General features: G+C 48.8%; 1 protein-coding gene across 1 annotated transcript; it reads left to right on the top strand.

Annotated features, from left to right (window-relative positions):
* The first annotated feature begins 604 nt into the window (after nucleotides 1-604).
* ATL3 (atlastin GTPase 3) lies at nucleotides 605-26,498 on the top strand. Its single transcript, XM_063145681.1, has 13 exons — nucleotides 605-683; nucleotides 10,614-10,831; nucleotides 11,828-11,971; nucleotides 13,109-13,213; nucleotides 13,646-13,696; nucleotides 14,067-14,123; nucleotides 14,818-14,910; nucleotides 15,269-15,407; nucleotides 16,766-16,893; nucleotides 18,820-18,876; nucleotides 20,875-20,946; nucleotides 22,229-22,660; nucleotides 24,606-26,498. The coding sequence occupies exons 1-13, from the start codon at nucleotides 665-667 to the stop codon at nucleotides 24,696-24,698; spliced, it is 1,608 nt and encodes a 535-aa protein (XP_063001751.1). The 5' UTR covers nucleotides 605-664; the 3' UTR covers nucleotides 24,699-26,498.
* Nucleotides 26,499-26,511: the final 13 nt, after the last annotated feature.

The raw sequence follows: 26,511 nt of genomic DNA, 5'->3' as shown, positions 1-26,511 counted from the left end.
TATCATTTGTATATATGGAGAACCTGGTGAAATTCCCTCTTCATCACAGCCGTTAAAGCTGCAGGAGATATACTAGAGTGACCAGATTTACAAGAGGGCAGCTTTAACTGTTGTGATGAAGAGGGAATTTCACCAGGTTCCCCATATATACAAATGATACCTGCTGAAATTCCCTTTTCTATGCAACTGTTAAAGATACAGGAGCCCTGTCCTCCTTTCCATAGGGTCACCCTAATTGCCTCCTGTCACAAACACACAGCGGAGCAAGGCCGCTGGAACCCACACAAGTCATGGACTACACCCTCCAGCATGCTTTTCGAGAGTCCCGCCCCACCCCGCCCCGCCATCTATTAAAACCCGGCGCCTCCCTTTCTCCTCGTCGCTTTCCCGCGTTCCAACTACATCTCCCGACATGCACCTGCCCGCCCCGCACGCCGCGATGCTCGCTTGGCATCTTGGGAGTTGTAGTTCGCATGGGCCTCGCTGCCGTTAACTCGTATTAGGAGAAGGACCCCAACTCCCAGCATGCATTTCCAAGCCTGCTGTTTCTCCCCGGCTTCATGCCTGCAGCGGCTCCTCCTCTAGCTTGCTCGGGGACGGGACAGGGGAGGGAAGAAGGCGGCAGCTTCGTGTCATTCCTTCGGCGGAGGCAGTTGCGAGTGGTATGAAGCTGGGAGGTGCCGGTAAGCCCCCCCCCGCAGCCTTTTTACTGGGAGATGGGAAGCGAGACCCCCTGGGATTGGAATTGGGGAGGGGGTCTCCCCATGGGGAATGCATGGGGGGGGAATGCATGGGGGTGCGTGCGCGTGCTTGGGTCCCCTGGGGAGCAGGGTGCAAGGATCCCCCACCTCTATGTGGCCACCCTCTTTGGGGAACACACGCCTAGAGACGAGAAGAGCTTGGGTCCCCTCAGTGGGGCTGGCAGGGAATGGAAAGAGCCCCCTCTCTAGGGGTGACGACCCTCTATGGGGTGAATGCGTGGAGCCCCCTGCAGAAATTGGTGGGGTGGTGGTGGTGGTGGTGGCCTTGGGTCCCCTATAGGGTTGCATTGTGGAGGAGAATGCAAGGACCCCCTTATAGGGATGGTGACCTTCTATGGGGAAGATGCATGGAGTCCCCTCTAGAAATTGGGGAGGGGAGGTTCATGGGGTACCTGTAAGAGGAGAATGCAAAGAGCCCTCTATGGGGTAAATGCGTGGAGCCCCATGCGGAAATTGGTGGTGGGGTTGGTGGCCTTGGGTCCCTATAGGGTTGCATTGTGGAGGAGAATGCAAGGACCCCCTTATAGGGATGGTGACCTTCTATGGGGAAGATGCATGGAGTCTCCTCTAGAAATTGGGGAGGGGAGGTCCATGGGGTACCTGTAAGAGGAGAATGTAAAGAGCCCTCTATAGGGACGGTGACCCTCTTATAGGGAAAGTGCATGGAGCCCCTGGTAGAGAGGGGTGTGTGTGTGGGAGCTGAGGTTATTAGAACAGAAATGTATGGGTGCAAAGGAATGTTTTCGTGGTGTGGATTTCCCTGCCGCCCAATCCTCTGCTTTCCAGGTTAATATCCTCAGTTTTCGTTTTCTGTACGGTGGGCTGATGCTGTGGGTCTTCGCCTACTGTTTGTTGCCTTGCCTTCTCTACCCCACAAATCCCAATTTGCATGGCCCGCCACTGGTTCATAGACTCCCTTGTAGCAGTGATGTGTAGCTGTGGCCCTCCACATGCTTTGAGACTTCAGTACCATTGCTTACGTTGGTTAGGGCTAATGGGAGTTGCAGTCCAGGAATATCTGGTTGGCCACCACTGCCCTATAGGAATGGCTTCCCCCAGTGCACCAGAGTGGATGGTACTCCCCCCCCCCTTAGGCATGGGTAGAACTTGGAGTCAGCTTTATTCCCCCTGGAGAAGAGAAGGACACGGAAGCACGTTTAGATCTGGGGAAAGCTTGAGGTCCCATACAACAATTTCCACTCCACTTGGGACGATAGGAGTTACTTAAGAACTTATACTGCCTTATACTGAGTCAGATCTTTGGCCCATCTAGGCCAGTATTGTTGGCACTGTCTGGCAGCCGCTGCTCGTGGCGGGGACTCATCATGGAGGAGAGTGCATGCCGCCCCGTGGGGATGAGGGTGCTGCAGACGCGGGAGGTCTCTCTAGGGATGGAGAGGTGGGACTCCAAAGCCCCTCCTAAGAATGCAACATCGAAGCACATAGGCGATTGGTGCTGTGTCCCAGTTCTTCCTCTTTGAATCCACCATGCGCCCCATCCGTACGTGTGTTGTGAACCTTGCAGTGTACTTTTAAATGTTGTAGTTCAACAGTGTGTGTGTTACCTCCAAAGTATGTAGCCTTGCGTTCAGTTGGGCTAGGAAAGCATGCATACGATCTCCGCCTAGGAAATTCAGATGAGTCATGTGCGTGCATGTGTAAAACTCCTATACTTCTTATTGTTACTGTTTATTACTGTTATTGCTGTTTCCTTGCCTTGAGAAGTGAAATAGCCCCTGTGTTTCACATAGGCCTTGGAGATACAAAGCCCTATGAGGAGAGACAGAAACAACTGGGCATGTTTAGCCTGGAGAAGAGAAGATTGAGGGGAGACATGAGAGCACTCTTCAAATACTGGAAAGGTTGTCACACAGAGGAGGGCCGGGATCTCTTCTCGATCCTCCCAGAGTGCAGGACACGGGATAACGGGCTCAAGTGACAGGAAGCCATATTCCAGTTGGACATCAGGAAAAACTTCCTGACTGTTAGAGCAGTACGACAACAGAACCAGTAACCTAGGGAGGTTGTGGGCTCTTCTCCCACACTAGAGACTTTCAAGAGGCAGCTGGGCAGCCATCTGTCAGGGATGCTGTAGGGTGGATTCCTGCATTGAGCAAGGGGTTGGACTCGATTGCCTTATAGGCCCCTTCCAACTCTACTATTCTATGAGACACTTCGTGAATGGGGTGTCCCGTTTGCGCAAGCCCCTTCCGGCAATATTTTAAAGGCTGTCTCCTCGACCAGTCTTTCAAGATATTTCCCAATTGTTCTCTGGTTTACGCTTCCACATTGGATCAGGTCACTGATACAGGTAATGTGGCAATCTTGATCTTTCAACAGCAACCCAAATAGGTTCCCTGGGTAGGCAACGCCTTCACGCAACCTGCATACCTGAAAAGTCCAAAGCCACAGGTGGGCAGACTTTAGGCTTGTAAGATCTAGGGATTTTTTTTTAATTAGAACCCTGTGGTGTAGAACCTGGAATGAGGTGTAAAAGAATGGCTTGTGCAGTTGGACATGCAATAAGTTTTAAGAAGCAGGATGCTCAGAGCAGGAATTTGGGATTGGTACCAGAGGCAAATTCACAAGTCCTTTCATTTCCCCTACCTCTCAAGTGTTCTTTTTCAGCAGCCTAATTTTGTGGGTTGAAGTATAAAATATGGAAACTTAAATCACAACGTAAAATCACAACCGGAATAAAACTGAGCAGCTGTGCAGAGATTTTACAGAGTTAAAATTCAGGTTTAAAACAGCAGAGTTAAAAAACCGGAATGATAAAATGATAAACTACTGGGAAAATGCTCTGTATAACATAGGTGCCAGGTGAATCTCTCTAGGGAGCTAATTCCACAGCCAGGGTGCCACAGCAGAAAAGGCCCTTCTGGTAGTCACCCACCTTACTTCCTTGTGCAGGGGCTCATGGAAAGGACACCTGAAGATCATCTTAGGGTCCAGGCAGGTACATATGGGAGGAGGTGATCCTTCAGATAACTTGGCCCTAAGCTGTTTAGGGCTTTGAATGTTAATACTAGTATTTTGCATTGTTAGACAACGGGGAATCAGAAAGTCTTGCTGCTCTATTGCAAAACACCCAGAGGTCTGCCTGATGGCTGGGGATCATGGAATTTGCCTTAACTCAACCAGAGGGCACTAGGATTGGGACGGTTGCTTTAAGATCTTTGGCTGAATCTCTTCTCTGTGCCTTTTCTGTGGTGGGACCCATTTTATAGAATGTCCCATGGAGATATAACTGGCATTACAATTTCTTCGAAATCATCAACACTTTTTAAAATTTGCCTGGGCATTTTAAATTTCATGATTTCAGTCTTCTCCAACCAGATGTCCAACAGATGTGTTTGACTATGATTCCCATCCTCCAGCATGCTGGCTGGATATGATAGGTGTTGTAGTCCACCCCATCTGAAGAAAGTTAGGTTATGCGATTAGTCTGATTTATTATATTTGCTGTGTCAGAATTGGTTTATTACCTAGATTAATTTTGTTGTCTGTTATCTTAGTAGGGTTTGTCGTAGTCAGTGAGAGAAGGCTATGATAGTAGTAGTAAGTGACATGTGGAACTTGATGCTACAAGATGTAATGAGGGCTGTGAGATTAGATAGAGGGCCCACCCTATCATTAGGTTAAGGCAGTAACCTCAGGCGGCAACAAAGTGTTGGAGAAGAAGGCTGGCCTGGAACCCTGTAAGCTAGGCTGCAGCCTTCATGGGTGGTGTAGGAGGGTGTCCCATTGCCAATGTCGAAGAAAGATTCAAATACCAACTCAGCTGGCTTTTCTACATGAAATGGGCATGTGTGTGGGTGCTTCAGGCAGCAAAATGTCTTGGGCTGGCCCTGCTGAGATACCACAGCTTCACAGGCTACCGGTCTGTTTTGGGGTGTAGTTCAAAGTGCTGGTTATGACCTGCAAAGCTGTATACGGCTGCCTGAAAGGTTGTCTTCTCCCAGACGATCCTGCCCAGATTTCAAGATCTTCAGGGCAGGCCTTTCTCTCAGAACTGCTGCCATCAGGCGCACGTTTGGTGAGGACGCATACGAGGTCTTATTGGTGACTGCTCCCTGCTAAGGAAGGCCAGCTTGACTTCCTCGCCGTTAGCAAAGCCATCTTTATTCAGGCAGGCCTTTGCCGTAAAAGCCGGTCTGTTGCTGAAGGTGTTTTTTAATTGATTGGAAAAAACAACTTAAGAGTCTTGTGGCACCTTAAAAACTCACCGTTTTATTCTGGTGAAAACTTCCTTGGACTGAAATGAGTTGGTCAGATGTTCCTTATATCTTGTTGCGTTTTTCACGTATTTGTTTTCTGTTACGCTTTCATTAAGATTTTGCTTCTCATCTGTGTTTTATTGCTAGCCACCCGGAACACTATTGCTTAGCAGAAAGGCGGAATATGAATTAAGTAATTAAATAATAGTAAATGGCGGTGAAAAAGGGATGAGACAGGTTCTTGGAGGAGGAGGAGGAGAGATTTATCGATAGCTAACAGTTGTGACAGGTAAATAGGGATACTGTTTACCTGTAAGTAAAGGGGTCTACTCTTTGATGACTCATCTTGCAAATATCTACACACGTTGAGCTGAAAACACAAGCAGAAGAATTTCCTCACCTGTTAATAAAGGAGTCTATTTTGTTTTTATCTTGACCAGTATACCACTGTAAGAAAATGCCTGTTCAGTAAGTGTAATTATTATTTTGCAACGTTATCAGTTATTGTAAATTGTCAGTGAACATGTTAGGTCTACAGGAGTAACTAATGAAGACTTAATATGAGTCGAAACGGAAAACACACGAAACTGATATAATTGTTTGGAAATAGACTCGCATAACCAATATGTTTGTATCGAAATCCTGACTGCTTCTGATTGTAAACTAATGGGCACAATTGTGCCTCTAAGCATTATATGTTTTCATAGAATCATAGAATAGTAGAGTTGGAAGGGGCCTACAAGGCCATCAAGTCCAACCCCCTACTCAATGCAGGAATCCACCCTAAAGCATCCCTGACAGGTGGTTGTCTAGCTGCCTCTTGAAGGCCGCTAGTGTGGGAGAGCCCACCACCTCCCTAGGTCACTGGTTCCATTGCCGTACTGCTCTAACAGTCAGGAAGTTTTTCCTGATGTCCAGCCAGAATCTGGCTTCCTATAACTTGAGCCCGTTATTCCGTGTCCTGCACTCTGGGATGAGTTCTGTTACTAACGGGCCGAGTGCTGTAGTTTAGGGCTCTCACACCTGCAGTGTTTGTATTGATATTCTTGATGAGGATCTTGTCCTTTTCGTTTCACAGAGGTAAATAGGTCCTCGGCGTTCAGGGCATGTCTGTCTGTTGCTTTCATGCAAACCTCCACCTGGCTGTCCACTCTTGAAAGCAGGAAACTGGGGTTGCAAAAGCAGAGCTGGGCTGCCCCAGTCAGCGGCTGCATGGGAAGCAACTTGCACAAGGCCTCTCCTTGGTGGTGCAGAGTAGAAAGTGGAGAGGCCTCTAATCCAGGCAGGATCTTTGTGCTGGTAAATGCAAAACAGGCCCAAATTGTGAGGCAGGGAGTGGTCTTGATTTCTGACTCACAGCAGCCAGCGGTTGGCTGGCAGAGTGTTGGTATGTGAGTGGATTGAGGGGACTGTTTTTGTTCTGTTTTTTTTTGGCTTGGGTGTGTGTGTGTGTGTGTGTGCGCGCGCGCGACATTGCTTTTTCCCTTTCTCGGAAGTTTGCGTTTCTGAGGAACGCGTAAATCCCCGTCCTGAGCGTGCAGCTTGCCAAAAAAACAGCTTAGCAACAGGAGGATCAACTCCTGCAGGAAACCCTGCCTCCACGCGCCCATCGAAGGAGCTGGCAAATTCTGTAGAAGGGGTTGATGTGGTCAGCCCCATAACCTGAAATGTTGTGCAGGATGGAGTCCCAGGGTACATTCTGGGCATAATCAGGTGTTAGTGCAAGCCTAATAGGATTGAACTGAAGTTATTTTAAAGTTGAAGTTAGTTTTAATCATACTTAAAATAAATAAAACCAAGTGTCGGTCAGTCGTCCCCTTGGCCTTGTTCTCAGTGGCCCCAAAACTATGGAGCGCGCGCCGTGGCTCAGTGGGAGATTCCTTGCTTTGCAGGCAGAAGGTCCTGGGTTCGATCTCCGCCATCTCCAAGGAAGGCTAGAAAAATCCTGCCTGAAACGCTGGCGAGTGGCTGCCGGTCAGTGTGGGTAATATAGGACTCGATGGACTCCGTAGAAGGCGTCTCCCTGTGTCCCTAAAACTGGGTTCTTTGGTTTGTTATACTTTCATGATTAAACTTTAGAATTCTTGCGTTCGTGGACTCATTTTCCTCTAAGGAGTTGTAGGTGGTATGCATGTGTCTTTCTCCGCCCCTATTTTATCCTCACAACAACCCAGTGAGGTAGGCCAAGCTGAGAGAGAAGAGATCTCTGTGGCTTTGCATGCAGAGATCCCAGGTCTAATTCCTGTCTCTCCAGGAAAGGCTGGGAAAAAGCAGCTCTGGAAAGTTATAGTCAGTCAGTGTAGCGTCCAGCATGGCCAGTGGTGAAGGATTATGGGAGTTGTAACCTAGATGGATGCATGGCCTGGCTTCGTATAAGACAGATGTATGGCCGAGTAAGGATTGGGACCTGGGTCTCCCTAGCCCACCTCTGACACTAACCACTACACTATACCGTCTTTATTTCATCGATTTCAGCTAAAATTGTTCTTTTATTAGGTTATATGGTTTTATTAGGTTTGAGCATATAACACCGATTCTGGCCCGCTTGTATTGGCTGCCTATATGTTTCCGAGCCCAATTCAAGGTGCTGGTCTTAACCTATAAAGCCCTACAATACCTGATGGAACGCCTCTCCCGACATGAACCTACCCGTACACTGCGCTCAACATCTAAGGTCCTCCTCCGAGAGCCTATTCCGAGGGAAGCTCGGAGGATGGCAACAAGGGAGAGGGCCTTTTCGGTGGTGGCCCCCCGACTGTGGAATGATCTCCCCGATGAGGCTCGCCTGGCGCCAACATTGTTATCTTTTCAGCGCCAGGTCAAGACTTTTCTCTTCTCCCAGACATTTTAACAGCATTTAACAACGTTAAGTTTGTTTTTAATGGACCCCAGAATTGTTGTTTTTAAATGGATACTGTTGTTTTTATACTGGTTTTATGTTTTTTAAATTTTTGTATACTTTTCATGTTTACTATTTTTAATTGTTGTAAACCGCCCAGAGAGCTTCGGCGGTGGGCCGGTATATAAATGTAAATAAATAAATATTCGTGCTTCTTTGAAAAATACATTTTTTTTTAACAAAATATTTTTTGGGTTCGCCACCCCCCCCCCCCAACTGAATGTGAAATGACAAAAGCAGCTGCTCAGATTTGAACTCATTAAACCCTGCAGGTGTTAGAACGAAGCGCTCGCTTCACGCCAGTTTGTCTTTTTCTGCGGTCCTATTTTAATCGTACAGTTAGAACGAATTCCGAGTCAGCTCCGGGTAACATCTTTTAAGTGCCGGAAGGAAAATCCCAGGTGCTTTCAACACGTCCCCGTGACACCTCTCCCCATCTCACACAAAACAACAGGGCCCGTGTGCCTTCTGACAACCCTATGACGGGCAGAAATCCAACCAGCAAAGCTTTTCTCCACCACGCTGATGCTGGGAGAAATGGCGCCTGTTGAGTTTGTGCCTGCCGGACGTGTTTGTGCTTGTGTAGGGCTGATGCCCACCTGAAAAAGGTGTGGAATGAAATCCAAAATGGGGATCGAGGGAGCGCAAAGCATCATGGGCGATGGTCCTTCCCTTGAAACTCCGCTGATAGAGCCTTTGCAGTTGTTATGGTAACAGGACTGTTGAAGATGGGTTTTGTCTTCCGGTGGTGATGGGTGGTGATGCCGTCTTTTAGCATGCTGCTGTCCCGGGTTTGAAAGCTCATGAACGCCCGAAACAAGGAGCCGGAGCTGCAACGGAAACCCCGGGCTTCTACTAGTCCCAGTTTCCTGTAGCCGGCCCGTAATTTCTCATAAAGTCGGTTCATGCACGCAGGCTGGGACTTGGCCTCAACAGGGCGGTGGAGGGTCCCCACTGGCGAAAGCCATGGAGGTTTGGATCCTCGTTTGAGCAAGCAACTTCCCGTGACTGGGTCGGTCGCGTGCGGAAGGGTGGTGAGAAAGCGGAGCACCCGTTTATTTAATTTTGGAGCTCTGGTTTGTGCAACTTGGGTCTACGCGGCGCCCTGCGTGTCCCGCGTGTACGTAGGCGTTGCCGACCGGTGAGGATTTCAGTAGGTCTGGCAATTTTATTTTTATTTTTTTTAATTCAGGAAGCCTTCTGGCAGATAAGCCAGTGAGAGTCAGAGTTTTGGACTGGGGAGACCCAGGTTCGAGTTCTGCACACGGCCTCGAAGCTCACTGGGTGTCTTCGGGTCAGTCGCTGACTCTCAGCCTAACCTACCTCACAGGGTTGTTGTGATGTTAAAATGGATAGGAAGGTCATGTTCGCCACCTTAGGCTCCTTCAGGGATTGACAGTATATGTAAGAAATAAATAGAACTTTGTCTGTTGCTGAAGGGATTTTTTTAAAACTTGGTTGGTGCTGTTTTATTTCTTTTATTGTGTTTTTAGTTATGTGTTTATTGGTTTTTATGCAGTGCTTGAATTCATATCCTGTTCTTCTGAATGTATTGATATCCTTGAATGCCTTTTTGTGTGTGTGTGGAAGAAAGCTGGGATAGAAATTAAATAAATCTACTCCCGACTAGGTTGTCAAGTGAGGCATAAAAACAGAAAAACACGTTGGCAGTACCCAATGGTATTCCTAAATCATCCTTCCTCAACCTGGGGCGCTCCAGATGTGTTGGACTGCATCTCCCAGAATGCCCCAGCCAGGAGCTGGCTGGGGCATTCTGGGAGTTGTAGTCCAACACATCTGGAGCGCCCCAGGTTGAGGAAGGTTGTCCTAAATAGACTAGGCCCACTCCCGTCAATGGGTCTACTCTGTGTAGCAGTACCATCGGATGCTGCCATGTGTATTTAGTGCTGTTCTCATCCTTGTTTTCTATAATATGAGGGTTTAAAAATTGTATATGTGGCTATTATAGGATTTATACTATGGAGAGTGATTTAGAAAGTGTCTAAATGAGAAAAAAAGAGAGGCAGAAAGCAGACACCCGTATTCTTTAGAGGACTTCAAGTTGGTCTTTCAGTGATTTTCTTTTTTCAAAACGTCTTTGTTGGAGGGTGAAAATATTCTATGTATGGGCAGAAGTGCTGTGCACTTCTCTCCATTTTTTAAAATAGTCGTAATTTATTTCTTACCCGGCTCTCCGATTGGATCGAGGCGGGGAACAACACCAAGGATAAAATACTGATTAAAAACATAGTATACACTGTTAAAATCATCCTAAAAACATCCTTAGAGCGTATTAAAAGCATCCTAAAATTCCACCGGACAGGCCAGTAGAAGGCAGGTCCTTAGTTCGGACTTTCCAGGTCAGCTGCCTGGAGGTGCCAGCCAGGCCCACCTCGCAGGAACGGCGCTACGCCGTCCCAGGACTAGCGGGGTGGGGTGAGATGTCAATGGATGAAATGGAGGAGGATAACTGGGGTGACTTTGGGCATGTCAAACAGGAGGCAGTGTGGGGGAGCAGTGTGGGGACCAAGGAGGTGGAAATTTATAGGGCGAACCGATGAGCACAGCTGGGGTGGCGTCAGAGGTAGGCATAGCTGGTCAGTCACCGGGCCCTCACAACTTGGAAGGCGGCCCTGTGCGACGGACCCCTGTACTCTCAACGTTCCACCTCCAGCTATGGTGTGTACTGAAACTCCCCCCCCCCCCGTCTTTTTCCTCTCTTGCTCGACGCAGCTGGGGATGCCATGGCAGGTGCGACGCCCGGCCCCGTGCAAATTGTGCTCGTGCACAAAGACCAGCACTCCTTTGAGCTGGAGGAGAAAGCCCTGAGCCGCGTCTTGCTGCAGGATGCCATCCGAGACCTCGACGTGGTGGTGGTGTCCGTGGCCGGGGCCTTCCGCAAAGGCAAGTCCTTCCTCTTGGACTTCCTGCTGCGTTACCTGTACACTCAGGTGAGCCTTCCACCAGCCGGATTTAACCCAGTGTCCTAGGAGCGGTTACTTCAGCCCTGTGTTGTGTTGCCGCTAATAGCTGTTACTGTTGCTGTGATTTCTTATTATTACTGGTAACTTATGTAAACCGCCAGAGAGCTTCGGCTATGGGGCACTATATAAATGCAAATAATAATAATAATAATAATAATAATAATAATAATAATAATAATAATACACCCCTTCACCAATGAATCCAATCGTTGTTGTTTTTTTAATTATCAGCTAAGCTAGTGGTTTTGTTGCCACACCTTGTGGCAGTGAGTTCCAAAGGTTGCGCCATATGAAGAGGTATTAATTTGAACAGTGCATCTATCACTTCCTGGTAGAGACGTGAAGGTCTGGAAAAAAAAGTGGCAGGGGAAAGGTAAAGTTCATCCCCCCCCAAATCCACATGTGTCCCCCCCCCCCAGGATTTTTGGAAGATTTAGAAAAGAAGTCCGTCCGTCCCCCTCGATACTTTTCCAGGCTCCCACCTCCATTTTTCCCTGGGTCTTCGCCCCCCCCCCCCAAGACTCCACATTCCTTGTCCCTGGTGTTTAGGAGAGTTTTATGAGCAAAAATTAGGTCCCTGTGTCCAAGGTGCATAGAGTCTGTTCTTGCCCCCTCCTTCCCCCACCCTCCCCTTACATTTTGGATGTGTTCAGACGATTGAGTTTTTCGCAGGCAGATTTGAGACCGTGGTTTGACCCTGGCTTCTTTTTACGAGCGAGATTTATCATGAACCAGGTTCCGCCGGGTTTGTAGCTGGAAATTTGAGCCAGAAGCTTTCCTTCTCTCTCCTCATGGGCGAAGGAGAAGACACGAGGGCTAGGAACATGAATCTTTGAAGTTTATCCGTGTTTTGTACCCGCCTTCCTTAACCGGCTCCATCCAGACGTGTTGAACTGCGATTCAGCCGCCTGACTGGGTGTGCGAGGTGACTTCCTTACGCCTGCGTTTGCTGTTGCTCTACAGAAAGAGGGGGGCAGCGGCAACTGGCTGGGTGACAAGGATGAACCCCTGACGGGCTTCTCCTGGCGTGGCGGCTCTGACCCCGAAACCACGGGCATCCAGATCTGGAGCGAAGTGTTCATTGTGGAGAAACCCAACGGGAAGAAGGTAAAAGGGGGTTCTGGTAGTCGGGATGGGAGCTTGGATGAACGGTCGTCCTAATGACCTCGGGGAGGTGAAGCTCCGCAGCTCTGCACTCTGCCGGCGCGTGAAAGAATAGGCTGTCTTAAGATCAGGGCTCAGCCGGCTCCTGCAAGTGCCAGCTGGCTGCAATTTCTGTAAACCGCCCAGAGAGCCCTGGCTGTGGGGGCGGTATATAAGTGTAATAAATAAATAAATTGTATTTATTTATTTATTACATTTCTATACCGCCCAATAGCCGGAGCTCTCTGGGCGGTTCACGAAAATTAAAAACATTCAAAGTATAAAACAACAGTAGAAAACCATAATATAAAATACAGTGTAAAAGCTCAACCCGATAAAAACAGCAGCAATGCAAAATTACGAATTTAAAACACCAAGTTGAAATTTATTGATAGCCTGTTAAAATGCTGGGAGAATAAAAAGGTCTTCACCTGGCGTCTAAAAGCATATAACTTGACAGTCTTTTAGAATTTAAAAAAGCAATAAAGACTGATCTATTCCGGCAGGCCTATCCAGTGAAATTTTAGAATGTTTTCCGGAAGTTTTAATCATGTATGGTATGTTTTAATTCGTTTTAATGTGTATTTTATCTCATGTTTTTATACTGTTTGTTTTACACTTTGAATTGTTTTAGTTTTTGTGAACCGCCCAGGGAGCTTCGGCTATTGGGCAGTATAAAAATGCAATAAATAATAATAATAATAATAATAATAATATAATGTAGGTGCCAAGTGAACCTCCTTAGGGAGCTCATTCCACAGCCGGGGTGCCACAGCAGAGAAGGCCCTGCTCCTGGTAGCCACCTGCCTCACTTCCTTTGGCAGGGGCTCGCGGAGAAGGACCCCTGAGGATGACCTTAGGGTCCGGGCAGATACATATGCAAGGAGGCGTTCCCTGCTTCTCTTTCCCCATGTGGGGAAAAGTAAGGATGTGCAATGCTGAAATGGGGATTGGAAGAGCTCCAGCTGGTGTTTCAGCCAGGGAACACCGGCTGGAAGTGGTTGCAAGCAGAGGACCACGTGGTTGGTCTTCTGCTTACAGGGGTGAGTCACTCACCGGCAGTATCTGTTGTTCCTGATGCCCTTTGACCCACGTTTCCAGGTGGCAGTTGTGCTGATGGACACCCAAGGAGCCTTCGACAGCCAATCAACTGTCAAAGACTGTGCCACCATCTTTGCGCTCAGCACTATGACAAGTTCTGTCCAGGTCAGTCGCCTGCTTTCGTTTTTTTCCTGTGATAGTGCTCTTGTCGGAGGCCTGTGAGTTCACCTAGGCCACGTTGAGGGGCGTTGTCCTTCTCAATCGGAGAGGGAGGTGATCGCCAGGTCATGAAAGCTAGAACTGGGCTGTTTCTCGGAAGGCAGGGCAATCTGTCTCGGGGGCAAGGCAGGGCAGGAAATGAGGCGCGAGAAGCGAAACGAGGCCATCCCCGACAAGGCCCCGTCTCTTGTATCTGATGGGTTTGGCCTGTGAGCAGAGGCTCCAAAGCTAATCTCAGGGTGAAGGCAGGTTCGCCCAGGCGAAGGTGGCCTTTTATTTCAATTTAAATCCCTCCCCATTGGGCATGGAACAAGTGGCCACAGAAAGTGGCTCACGTGGGACTATGCTTTGGACTGAAAGCTTTCCTTTCCTTTCCAGATCTACAACTTGTCCCAGAATATCCAGGAAGATGATCTACAACAACTGCAGGTAGGCGATCATGGCGACCTGTCAAACATCTTACCTTGCCGTGTGCAATCCGTTGTAAGCCTAAGAGTTCCTTTATCGTCGTGCCGGGGTGCATTCTGGGAACCCCAGTGCTGGCGTGGAATTCAGGTTCTTGATGCCATCGGTTTTCAGCTGTTGGCTTGGTGCCCGCAAGCGGGTTCAACCCTGACCCTGGTGGGGTGATTTAGTCATGATGCCTCCTGTTGAAAAAGGGCAGTTAGCAGAGAAAAAACAAAAGGCAAAACGGAATGAGCGTTTACCAGTCCCACGTGCGCACAGGCGATCTTCAACTCAAAGAAGGAGACCACGCCCTTTTTCCAGCTTTGAATATGTCTTTTGTTTCCTTTCGTAGCTCTTTACTGAGTACGGGCGCCTGGCCATGGATGAGATCTTTCTCAAGCCATTCCAGGTATGTATTTGAACAGGTGCAGGTGGGTGTGGGTGTAGGTGTACCAGCTTAGGACCCACAATTCACATCCCACGTTCGGTCCCCTGGTCTTCCGGAATTTGGGGAGCAGCTGAACGGATGCAGAATTTGGGAGCCTGAGCGGAGATCGGGGCTAGAGCGGAGGTGGGCGACCTGGCGCTCTCCAGAGGGTTTGGACTGCAACTCCCATCAGTCCCAGCATGGCAGTTGGGGACTCTGGGAGTTGTAGTGCACAATATTTGGAGGGTGGCCAGGTTGGGAAAGGTTGGTCTGGGGGAGGGGTGGGGGAACGATGCCTAATTTCAGGGAAGAGGCTTGGGAAATGATAACAGGTTATGAGAGCATGGAGTACTCTTGTTCAGGGTACTCCATTCCATTTTCTAAAGGTTTTTTTTTTAAAAAAATGCTCTGTAAACTTTGGGGTGTCCCCCCCCCATCAAATCCTGCTGATAACCTTATCCTTGTGTGTGTAGTGTCATTTTGGCTATGAACTTATGGAACTCACAGCCACAGGATATGGTAAACGCCACCAGGGACGGGAGAGGAATTCATTCAGTTTGCACTTGAACGTCCCACTCTCCGCCGTTGCGAACCAGCGTTAGTCTAACTGGGTTATCCTCCCAAATTCACTCTTCTCCAAATTTCGCAAGTAACCTCGGAACCATCTTCCATGCAGACCCTGATGTTCCTGGTCCGTGACTGGAGCTTCCCCTACGAGTACTCTTACGGCCTGGATGGCGGCATGCATTTCCTGGAGAAACGGTTAGAGGTAAGAACAACAACGAAACCCAGCATCTTCCACGCGGGGAGGGGTCCACGCGTGGCAGAATTTCAGCCCCAAGGGCTGCCATGCAAGCAGGACTCTGTGTGAGCATGAAGCAGAATTTTACAGCAAACGCTGTGGAGCATGGGTGTGGAGCTCCAAGTCAGTAGGCTAGAAACTTTTTAAAAACTTTTTTTTTAAAGTTAAGATCTTTAGAATACCAAATTCTGCATCCGGTAACATAATTTGTGTGGCTCTTAAATTTTTTTTTTGCTTTTGCATGGAATCGGAATACAAATCCTGCACTGAACTCGATCGCTCCTACAATTGGAGGTTGACATTACTCTGCGTCCTCTCTCACCAGGTGAAATCTCACCAACATGAGGAAATCCAGCATGTCCGAAAGCACATCCATTCCTGCTTCACGAATGTCAACTGTTTCCTTCTGCCACATCCGGGCCTCAAGGTGGCCACCAGCCCGAATTTTGACGGGCGCCTCAAAGGTAAGGGAAGGGTAGAGCTTTTGCATGCCAAAAATCCTGGGTTCAAATCCTGACATGTTCAGGTAGGCCTGGAAAAACATCCTAAGCCCAAAGAACCGCTAGGGGACCGTGGAGGGACAACATCAAGGTTGTGGGATCTACTTTTTTTTTTTTACTAATGCCCTGTGATCCACCAATTGCATTCCGGTGCAGAAGACAATGTTGTGTTTCTCAAAACCTCCTGCCTTCTTGGGAGACGACGCCTGCTAAGTAATCCACAAAGTTTTATCCAAGCAATAAACATCTCTTCCCACCTGAAGAGAGTCTAATCTCTAGGAACTTTCCCCCAGGCAAAAATATGCAAACTAAGTGAGACAACCCTCCTCCCAAGAAGAATGGAAAGCCTTTCCCAAGAGGCGTTCACTTCAGAGAGACTAGTTCTGAGGCAGCTTCTGATGGGACGCCAGCCAGGCAGACTTTCTCTCGCCTTCCTCTAGCTCCGCCCTTTTTAGTCTGCGGCGTACTCTAGGATCAGCTAACCTTGCCGTGCTCTCCCCGTTGGAAGAATACTGGCTTCCCAATGACTGTGTATTGTTTGCCCTTGTGGAGATAAGCTCTGGAGAGGGTTCACCCCCAGTTGGTGAGCCTGTGAGAGCTTCCTCCCCCACTGGTACAGGCTGGCCTGTTTCTGGCGCCGACTCCTCTACTTCAGAGTCTGATTCTGATTGATCACCTGAAACACCTTCTTCCAAACCAGGAGGAGCAGGGCTAGACATGACAGACAATACACTCGGATGGAAAGAATTCTGAGCCTAGGGGCTTTATTTTTGAGTACCGGAACTGAACTGAGCTCATGGTCCTTCCACCCAAAAATCCACTCCTGATTACCCTAAGCTTCCTTCATTCCAGCAGTACATTTTAGAGCGGAGTCATTTTGCTGCTGTTATTATTAAACAGTTGGGAGTCGGAAATCCTAGCTGATCTACTTCAAAATCTACCAGTAGATCCAGGACTATTTTCTACCCAAACCGTGAGCTTTAGGACCAAGTATGTGACATGGTTATAATTCAGCTTAATTTGTTCCTGTTTCAACCCAGCCCTTTTACCCAGAACCGTTCGATATAATACCCTTCACAACAATTCCCCCCTAATCGTAATACAAGCTCTTCACAACCTTGAGGACTAGAAACATGGCTCAAAATACTGAAAGCTAACCTCCATGCCTAGTACCATATACTGTGTGTTCTTTTACGGGTTCGTGGAATGCCTGCTCTGAAAGTCTTCTTTCGCCAGCTGCCCCCCAGTGAGAGCAGTTTCCACATCTTGCTTCCTATGCCAGCCGTTTTCCCCATTTTTCTAAAAAAAAAAATTTTGCACAGACATTGCAGATGAATTCAAAGACCAGCTGAAGCAGTTGATCCCGTTTGTCCTGGATCCCGGCCAGCTCTTGGAGAAGGAGATCAACGGTTCGAAAGTGACTTGTCGGGGCTTGTTGGAATACTTCAAGGTGTGCTCCTTTTCTTCGTTCCCAAAGCGTCAGGTTCTCCAACGACACCTGGAGAACCACGTGTCCCCCCCCCGTGTCTCAGCCACATGCCGTGTCTTTTGCAAGCAGGGTGTGTGTGTCTCCCTCGAGTTGATCCTCTGTACGAATAGCAAACGCAGTGCTCCCAGTGTGGATTCTTACGGAACGGCCCCACCTGTACGCAAGAGGGAGGGACAGGGCTGGCGCTACCATTAAGGCCAACCAGGCAGCCGTCTAGGGCGCAGACGGCAGAGGGGCACAGACTGCCCCCTCTCCTGAGATCGGAGGTTTTGGGGGATGGGGGCTTGGCTTGCGTATGCCCCCGCGTGGCCCGCCTTTTCCTGCAGCTGCCATCAGAGGCCCCAGAGATGCGTCGCTCGTTTCCGCTGTCTGCGTGGGGCGGGTGGGTGGGGGCGTGCTTGTTGCAAAATCCTCGGAGGCGACGTGGAGAAGACAAGAGGAGCAGGCCAGGGGTCAGCCGAAGGCTCCGTGGGCCAGGAGGGTGCAGAGACAGGCAGCCCCTGCGGAGCAGCAGCAAGCCTTCCCTGTTGGGGGCTGGAGACCAAGCACAGCCTGCGGGGCAGCCAGAGCTCATTCGCTGCCCCTCCTCGCAGGGCGCACAGAGACGCAGGTGCAGCCGTGTGGTCGGGGGCAGAAGTGGCGTGCCTGGCCTTGCTGCTGTACCCCAAAGGAGGCTCGGACAGGCTGCCCTTCCAGTGCGGGGGGGGGGGCGCTCGGGGAGGCATGGAAGAAGTGGCGCCCATGGGCTGCCTCTCAGAATAAGGGGCGGGGATGCACCCGCAATAAGCTTTGGGACAGTGCAAGTGACACACCCTCACCCACACCACTGTGAGGTAGCCCTCCTCCCCGCCCAGAGCTCGCTTTGTCTAGGGCGCAAAATAGTCTGGCACCGGTCCTGGGGAGGGATTAGCTGCCTTGGGTGAGTGGGGGCGAACCCCAGGGTTTGTAGAAGGACAACCAAAATATTTATTTATTTATTTATTTATTTATTTGATTACATTTATATACCGCCCCACAGCCGAAGCTCTCTGGGCGGTTTACAACAATTAAAAATAGTAAACATTAAAAGTATACATTTTTTTTTAAAAAAACATAAAACCAGTATAAAAACAACAGTATCCATTTAAAAACAACAATTCTGAGGTCCATTAAAAACAAACTTAACGTTGTTAAAATGCCTGGGAGAAGAGAAAAGTCTTGACCTGGCGCTGAAAAGATAACAATGTTGGCGCCAGGCGAGCCTCATCGGGAAGATCATTCCACAGTCGGGGGGCCACCACTGAAAAGGCCCTCTCCCTTGTTGCCATCCTCCGAGCTTCCCTCGGAGTAGGCTCTCGGAGGAGGACCTTAGATGTTGAGCGCAGTGTACGGGTAGGTTCATGTCGGCAGAGGCGTTCCATCAGGTATTGTGGAATCTTGATCAAAACCAGGGGTTGAATCCCCCAAATGTCCCAACGGAGACTGTGTATGCTCACGGGCATGGGATGCTGTCTGGTTGTTGCGGGGATGGAGGATGAGGGGGCAAGGGACGGAATGGAGCATTGTGGAAAAGGGCATGGCAGGCTGTAGCCGCAGCACTCCACATGACCCTATTTTGTGATGTTTTTGCCATTGCTAGCAATTGAAGAGCGCAATCCTGTGCAGGTTCAGGCAGGAAAAAAGTCCTACAGCTCCCATCATGCTATTGTAGGGCTTGTTTTCCATCTAAGCATGCCTGCCCTGAGACGACTTCTTTATATTCTTTCTAAACTAGATTGAATATGCATGGAAGTGCAGCTTCTGGATCTAAAAAAGGAACAATATATGCTTGCTAATGAATTTTTGTTTTGTTTACATCAACGAACTGTTCTTACTGGACACTACTGACCCTTTGTTCCCTCCCTCTAGGCTTACATCAAAATCTATCAGGGGGAAGACCTACCTCACCCTAAATCCATGTTGCTGGTAAGCTTTGCCTGTTACAGGGGGAGCTAAATCCTTGGGGGTGTCCGAAATTGCTCAGGGCCCTTTCCTTTCCATGTCCTGCAAAAGGAAACCTATGCCTGCACCAAGTTTTCCTTAGTTTTCTGATCTTTAATATTAGTCAATGTAGCATTACTTACCGTATTTCTTCGATTCTAAGATGCACTTTCCCCCCCATATAAACGTCTCTAAAAACGGGGTGCGTCTTAGAATCGCAGGTAAGTCTTAGGGGTTTTTTTTCCTGTTGGTGGTACTGAAATTAGTTGGCGTCTTACAATCGAAGAAATATGGTAGTATTACCCTATTTCTTTGATTCTAAGACACACTCCCCCCCCCCATATAAACGTCTCTAAAAACGGGGTGCGTCTTAGAATCGCAGGTATGTCTTAGGTTTTTTTTTCTCCTGTTGGTGGTACTGAAATTAGTGTGCGTCTTACAATCAAAGAAATATGGTAGTATTACCCTATTTCTTTGATTCTAAGACACACTCCCCCCCCCCCCATATAAACATCTCTAAAAATGGGGTGCGTCTTAGAATCGCAGGTATGTCTTAGGGTTTTTTTTCCCTGTTGGTGGTACTGAAATTAGTGTGCGTCTTACAATCAAAGAAATACGGTAGTATTACCCTATTTCTTTGATTCTAAGACACACTTTTCCCCCCATATAAACATCTCTAAAAACGGGAGTGCGTCTTAGAATCGCGGGTGCTTTTATTATTTCTTAGAATCAAAGCTTTTTTTTTTCTGTTGGTGGTACTGAAATTAGTGTGCGTCTTACAATCGATGGCGTCTTAGAATTGAAAAAATACGGTATTCTTATTACTTATTATTTATCATTACTTATTATTATTATTTACCATTACTATATTTATTTGTTTATTTAATATGTGTTGTTTCACATCGCAAAACGCCTCCTTGAAGCAACTTACACGCGCAGACACAAATACGGAAATCTGTAGTGACTATAAAGGAACTGGGGGGTGGTAAACAGACATTTTTTGAACTGCCCAGGGACCTTCGGCTATTGGGCGGAAGTATTATTAGTATTATTATTATTATTAATAATAATAATTTATTTCTTACCCGCCTCTTCGATTGGATCGAGGCGGGGAGCAACATCAAGCATAAGATACTGATTAAAAACACGATATACACTGTTAAAAACACGCTAAAAGCATCCTAAAAACATACTAAAAATATCCTAAAATTCCACTGGATAGGCCTGCCGGAAGAGATCAGTCTTGATAGCTTTCTTGAATGCTAAAAGACTGTCAAGTTGACAAATCTCCTCCGGCAGGCCATTCCACAGTCTGGGAGCAGCAGAAGAGAAGGTCCTCTGGGTAACAGTTGTTAATCTAGTTCTTGCTAGCTGAAGTAGATTCTTCCCAGAGGACCTGAGTGTGCGGAGCGGATTGTACGGGAGAAGGCGATCCCGCAGGTAGCCTGGACCCAAACCATGTAGGGCTTTAAAGGTGATAACAAAGACTTTATACTTCGCCCGTAAACTAATTGGCAGCCAGTGAAGAGATTTTAGGATGCAATAAATAAATAAAATTTTATATAACTTAAATAAAATGTCTGTTTACCACCCCAGTTTCTTTGATAGCGTTTAATATTTTAGCAGTTGCGTGCTGATTAACATTATTCCATTTTCTCAGTTCCAACTGCTGCCTTCTGCATTGTTGTATTGTGACTATAAAAGGAACACACACACACACCCCGCCACATGAACGAAAATGGCGGGGTGCCCGGAATGTGGGTGTGCTTGTGAGAATTGAGCTGCCTGCAGAATCTCTCTCCCTTTTCTTTTAAGCGGCTAAGCTGCTAGCCCTTATGAGAGAGGTTGAGCGAGTCCGAAATACCTGGTTTTGAGTACAAGGCGGAGAAATGGGCATCTTGCCTCGGGAGAAGGTGGGCACAGAGGGCGGAATTGATCGCACATCTGTGGTGGTTTTTTTTTAATGTTGATCTGTCTTTCCAGGCTACCGCTGAAGCCAATAACTTGGCTGCCGTTGCATCAGCCAAGGATTTGTATTACACCAATATGGAGAAGGTGAGGATTCTGTGTGTGTGTTTGTGTAGAACAGCCTTCCTCAACCTGGGGCGCTCCAGATGTGTTGGACTACAACTCCCAGAATGCCCCAGCCAGCTCCGCTGGGGCATTCTGGGCATAGAGAGCTTCGGCTATTGGGCGGTATAAAACTGTAAATAAATAAGATCAAATCTGCTTATTTTTATATTTAAAACAACAATCCCAAGTCCCTTAAAACCCTATCTCTTCTCGCTCCTTGCACACCAAACACTCTCACGAAGCACAAGCCAGACTAAAACTAAACCTCAAACTAACTCACAATCCCCTCAGCCAACCTTTTTATACCCCTCCCTCCCCCTTTCTCACTAGCCACACCCACTCAGTCAAACATTCTGCACTCGCTAGACATACAAACCTCCAGACATACCTAAGGGACAGAAAGGTGGGTATTGCCACAGTTCCCCAAAAGGTTGGGCCCCCTTGCCTTAATATTTATTATTTATTTATTTATTGCACTTATATACCGCTCCCACAGCCAGGGCTCTGGGCGGTTTACAGAAATTCTAAAATTGAGGTTAAAACAAGTATACTAAATTTAAAACTCTAAAACACAGAACATACACACATAAAGCATTAAAAACCGATTAAAAAACTAAACATGTGGGTAATTAGGATGTGCTGCCATATGCCCAGGCAAAGAGGAAAGTCCTAACCTGGCGCCGGAAAGATAGTAGCGTTGGTGCCAGGCGAGCCTCGTCAGGGAGTTCGTTCCATAGTCTGGGGGCCACCACCGAAAAGGCCCCGTCCCTCGTTGCCACACTCTGAGCCTCTCTCAGAGTAGGCACCCGGAGGAGGACCTTAGATGTCGAACGTAGTGAGCGGGTATATTCACGTCGGGAGAGGCGTTCCATCAGGTATTGTGGTCCCAAGCCGTGTAAGGCTTTATAGGTCAAAACCAACACCTCGAATTGGGCTCGGAAACATACAGGCAGCCAGTGCGAGCGGACCAGAGCAGGTGTTATATGGTCAAATATGTTCTGGTTCCCGAAATCAATCTGGCCGCTGCATTTTGCACGAGCTGCAGCTTCCGAACCGTCTTCAAAGGCAGCCCTACGTAGAGCGCATTGCAGTAATCTAACTTGGAGGTTGCCAGAGCACGGACGACTGAAGCCAGGTTATCCCTGTCCAGATGGGGCGTAGCTGGGCCACCAACCGGGGTTTGTAGAAGGCGCTCCGTGCCACTGAGGTCCCCTGAGCCTCCAGTGACAATGATGGGTGTTTTTGTCTCTTCCCCCACCTGCAGATCTGCGGCGGGGACAAGCCGTACGTGGCGCCGGAGCTGCTGGAGGAGAAGCACCGGATCCAGAGCACGCTGGCCCTGCAGCACTTCCAGCGCATCAAGAAGATGGGCGGCAAAGAGTTCAGCCAGCGCTACGAGGACGAGCTGGTGAAGGAGATGAACGAGCTCTTCGCGGACCTGGCCAAGCACAACCAGGGCAAGAACATCTTCAACACCTTCCGGACGCCCGCCATCCTCTTCAGCCTCATCGTGAGCCTCTACCTGGGCTCCGGCATCACCGACTACATCGGCCTGGGCATCGCCGCCCAGCTCTGCAACTTCGTCGTGGGCCTGCTGCTTCTGGCCCTCCTGGCCTGGGGCTACATCCGCTATTCGGGCCAGTACCGCGAGCTGGGGGTCGTCATCGACAGCACGGCCGAGTTCGTGCTTTCGCGGGTGAGGACGGACGGACGGCGGCGGCGGCTCAGGGCCCTTTTGCTTAATTAATTCGAGTGAATTAATTAACAAGCCCCCAATCCTGTTTTTAGTTTTATTCCCCCCCCCCCAGATAAAAGAAAAGTAGGGGGGGAGTTTATATATTTATTTATTTATTTTAGAGTATTTTTATCCCGCCGTTCAGCCAAAAGGCTCTCGGAGCAGCTTACAATTTATCAATAAAGAAAGACAGTCCCTACCCTCAGGCTTACGTTCTAAAAAAGACATGGCACACAAGGAAAAGGGGATGAGGAGGGAAGAGGGAGAAAATGTAAAAAAAAAAAAAAGAAATTGAGGAGACTGTTTAGGCTGGTGGGAAGGCCTTGCTCCGCCCTCTCATTTCCCAGTGGAGGGGCAAACCGACAGCTCCTCCTTCTTCCCCACAGGTGGGGAAGAAGATGCGAGGGGGACTGGAGCAGGCAGGCGCCATCAGAGCCGGCTCCAGTTGGACCCCTCCCCTACAGGGCTAACATCTTCACCTTGTGAGGAAGAAGGAGCTGTTGGTTTGCCCCTCCATTGGGAGATGAGAGGACGGAGCAGGGCCTTCCCACCAGCCTAAGCAGTCTCCTTAATTTCTTTTTATTTTCTCCCTCTTCCCTCCGCATCCCCTTTTCCTTGTGTGTCGTGTCTTTTTTAGAAAGTCAGCCTGAGGGTAGGGATTGCCTTCTTTATTGATACATTGCAAGCCGCTCCGAGAGTCTTTTTGGCTGAGGAGCGGGATAAAAATACTCTAAATAAATAAATAAATAAATGAAGATGTTAGCCCTGCGGTGGGGGGGTGCGGGTGTCCAACTCAAGCAGGTTCCAATGGTCCCTGCCTGCTCCAGTCTCCCTCGCATCTAAAGTTAAAAAGGAATTCAGCATCAAACGGCTCTAGAGGCTTACGGTGGACAAATTTAGCTCGTTTTCAAGCTGGATTTTCCTTTTCTAAGCCTCTATAGTGGCCACGGAGGCTTAGAACGCAACTTTTTAATGCTTTTCAGTTGTTGTTGTTTTGTGGAGCGTGGCCCATTTCAGGTCTAGTGTGGGGAGGGGGAACCGGCCCCAGACCACCCCTGATTTAATGACTGCGTTTCTGTCTCGCTGTTCAGGGCCCATTGGGCTCCCGAGACGGCTGACAGACGAAACTAGGCGAGAAAGAAAACCCACGTGAAACAGCGAAGCGCAATAACAAACGCTACAACGTGCGATTCGATCTTGAAACTCCCGGCGGTTAGAAGTGCTCAAACACGGACTCCATCGGAATGAAAATCCGAAGGCAGCCGTGGACTTCTCCCTTTCCGTCCCCATTCTTCCCCCTTTGGGTTCCTTTGGGTTACATGATTTTAAAATGTGACCAGCTTTAGATTTATTTATTTTATTTTATTTTATTTTATTTTATTTATATACCTCACCACAGCCGAAGCTCTCTGGGCGGTTTACCAAAGTTAAAAACAGTGAACGTTAAAAAAAGTATACAGAATTTAAAACCATCAAAAATATCTGTCAGGGATGCTTTAGGGTGGATTCCTGCATTGAGCAGGGGGTTGGACTCGATGGCCTTGTAGGCCCCTTCCAACTCTGCTATTCTATGATTCTATGATTCTATAAGAACAACAATACAAAATAGCAGTATCCATTTAAACCACAACAGTTCTGGGGTCCATTAAAAAGCAAACAAACTTAGCATACGTTGTTAAATGCTATTAAATGCCTGGCAGAAGAGAAAAGTCTTGACCTGGCGCCGAAAACATAACAGTGTTGGTGCCAGGCGAGCCTCGTCGGGGAGATCATTCCATAATTGAGGGGACACCACTGAAAAGGCCCTCGCCCTTGTTGCCATCCTCCAAGCTTCCCTCGGAGTAGATGAAGATCTTTGAATGTTTCCCCAAGCTGAGCCTTCTCCATCCTTTCCCCCTCTCTGCAGGCCACCTCCTCTCGTACGCATCTTTCACCCCAGACTCCGGAATCCAGCAGACCTTCGCCCCAGAGGACTTCCGAGGTCAAGAAAACCAACTGAGGTCTTGAAAGCAAAAGCTCCAAACTGCGGCTGTAGCGGACGCCTCGCCACAGCCTGGGAATCCAGGAATCGCTTGCAGGGCTTCTAGAGAGCAAACCCGAGCCCCCAGCTCCGGATATCCCCCCCCCCGCCACGCCGCCCTTTTACGGTTAATCTTTCCTTTGATTTCTAAGAATCCCTTTCCCCGTTTTTACCTCGCTTCCCCCTCTTTTTTCGTTCTACTTTTTTTGCACTTTAACAGAGGGGAAGAAAGATGTGCAGCTTTAAAGTTCCTTTCTGTACCAGTTAGTGCCTTCCTCGAAACCCATCAACCACAGACGCCGCATGCTGATCTCATTCCTTCGGCTCCCGGCTCCAAAACCCCACTTCTGGATGTTGGTCAACGTCGGGAGGTGGTGGGCTATTCCCCCACCCCCAAGGAGATCCGGCTCGGCCTCGCCAGATGGCGCAACTCCGCTGCTGCACCCCGCCGAAGCCGCCTTGCCAATGGGGCTCTTCCCTCGGGATATTTCCCCCTGTTGTGGGAGACGTTGAAGGGGAACGTTGCACATGCTGAGTCCGCTCCAAACCAAGAAAAGAAAGAGGATCCTGTAACACCCACCCACCCCATGTTCCTTGAACCCTGTTGTGCCTTTGTGAAGCTGGACAGCACCCTCGTGCCTCAGGTGGGAGAGGGGACCTCGCTTGGCCAGCCGCTGCCTTAGAAACCAATCTCGGGAGGCTCGTGTCGAGGAAAAACAGGAGACCCAAACTCATCGCGTGGTCTCCCCTGTGGCTGCCCCCTCCGTTCCTCGGATCCTTCCGGGTTCGTTTCGTATGTCGGTTCTTCGATGCGCTTTACCCTCCTCCTTCTCTGTGATGCACCATGGAAGCCAGCTTGCTCTGATTCCAGGCTGCGGATGTCGGATCCCCCATGTTTTTGGTGCGGGAGGGGGAGAAAGCGGGGTGGGGCAGGGTTTCTACGCACCGTTTCTACCTTGGCTGCAATGTTCAGGGTACGTTCCCCAAGCAAGGGGTCCGGGAACCCGGGAGCCTGCCGAGATCAAAACTTGGGCGATCTGTGACCCATCCAGCCAAACACAGCCCTTCCTGCAAAAATGGTGCGGGTGCTTGAGAAGATGTGGTATCCAGGCCTTTGTCCTGGCCTGGCGGGCTAGTGGTCGTGCAAGCCTGCTCTAAGTCATTTTATTACACCTTGGCGGCTGGCTAGAGGCCTGGGAGACCCGTAGCCCATTCTCCCAGAGTGGGGAAGGAAGGAAGACTCAGCCAGGCCGTCCTGCTCTTAGGGGAGAAGGAGGACAACTCTCTCGCTTCGTACGATACTCAAAACGCCCATTTTAACCCTTTGGCACTTCCTTCCACTGTTGGCCAGAAACCCCCCCACCTCCGCGCCGTGCCCCATCCTTCAGAAACTCCGGCCTGTCGCCGTTGAATTTTGACGGGTGCTAGAAATGTCGAGTCGAAGAGGTTTTGGGCTCTAGGCTTCCTCATCCCTGCTCCCAAACCACTTTTGTTGTGTGCTGTACACCAAAAAAATAATAATTAGAAGAACATTTTTCTGCACAAAGCTCTTCGTACCGTGGCCTCTCCTGATCCTAGGCGGTTTCATAGCTTTATAACCACCTCGCTCCGTCTTTGCCTGGCCTCTGCTCCTCTGTTGTCTCCCCACCCCAGCTGCATAATAGACTATTCCTTCTGATACACATCTATAAGCACAAGATGAATTTCCCTCTTTTTTTGGACCAAGTGGATCGTAGGGATGGGGGGAATCGTCGTTGGGCCGCATACATTCCTGTAATTCCTGTTCCTGCGA

This window comes from Elgaria multicarinata, chromosome 21, assembly GCF_023053635.1.
Source record: "Elgaria multicarinata webbii isolate HBS135686 ecotype San Diego chromosome 21, rElgMul1.1.pri, whole genome shotgun sequence".
In the NCBI taxonomy this organism is placed as follows: Eukaryota; Metazoa; Chordata; class Lepidosauria; order Squamata; family Anguidae; genus Elgaria; species Elgaria multicarinata.
This window is presented reverse-complemented; position numbering and strand designations above follow the sequence as displayed.

What these genes read in the sequence shown, in the direction of transcription:
- ATL3 (XM_063145681.1), top strand. An exon ending in ATGATCTACAACAACTGCAG is followed by an intron (nt 13,697 to 14,066) that starts GTAGGCGATCAT and finishes TTCCTTTCGTAG; the next exon opens with CTCTTTACTGAGTACGGGCG. An exon ending in CCGAGTTCGTGCTTTCGCGG is followed by an intron (nt 22,661 to 24,605) that starts GTGAGGACGGAC and finishes CCCTCTCTGCAG; the next exon opens with GCCACCTCCTCTCGTACGCA.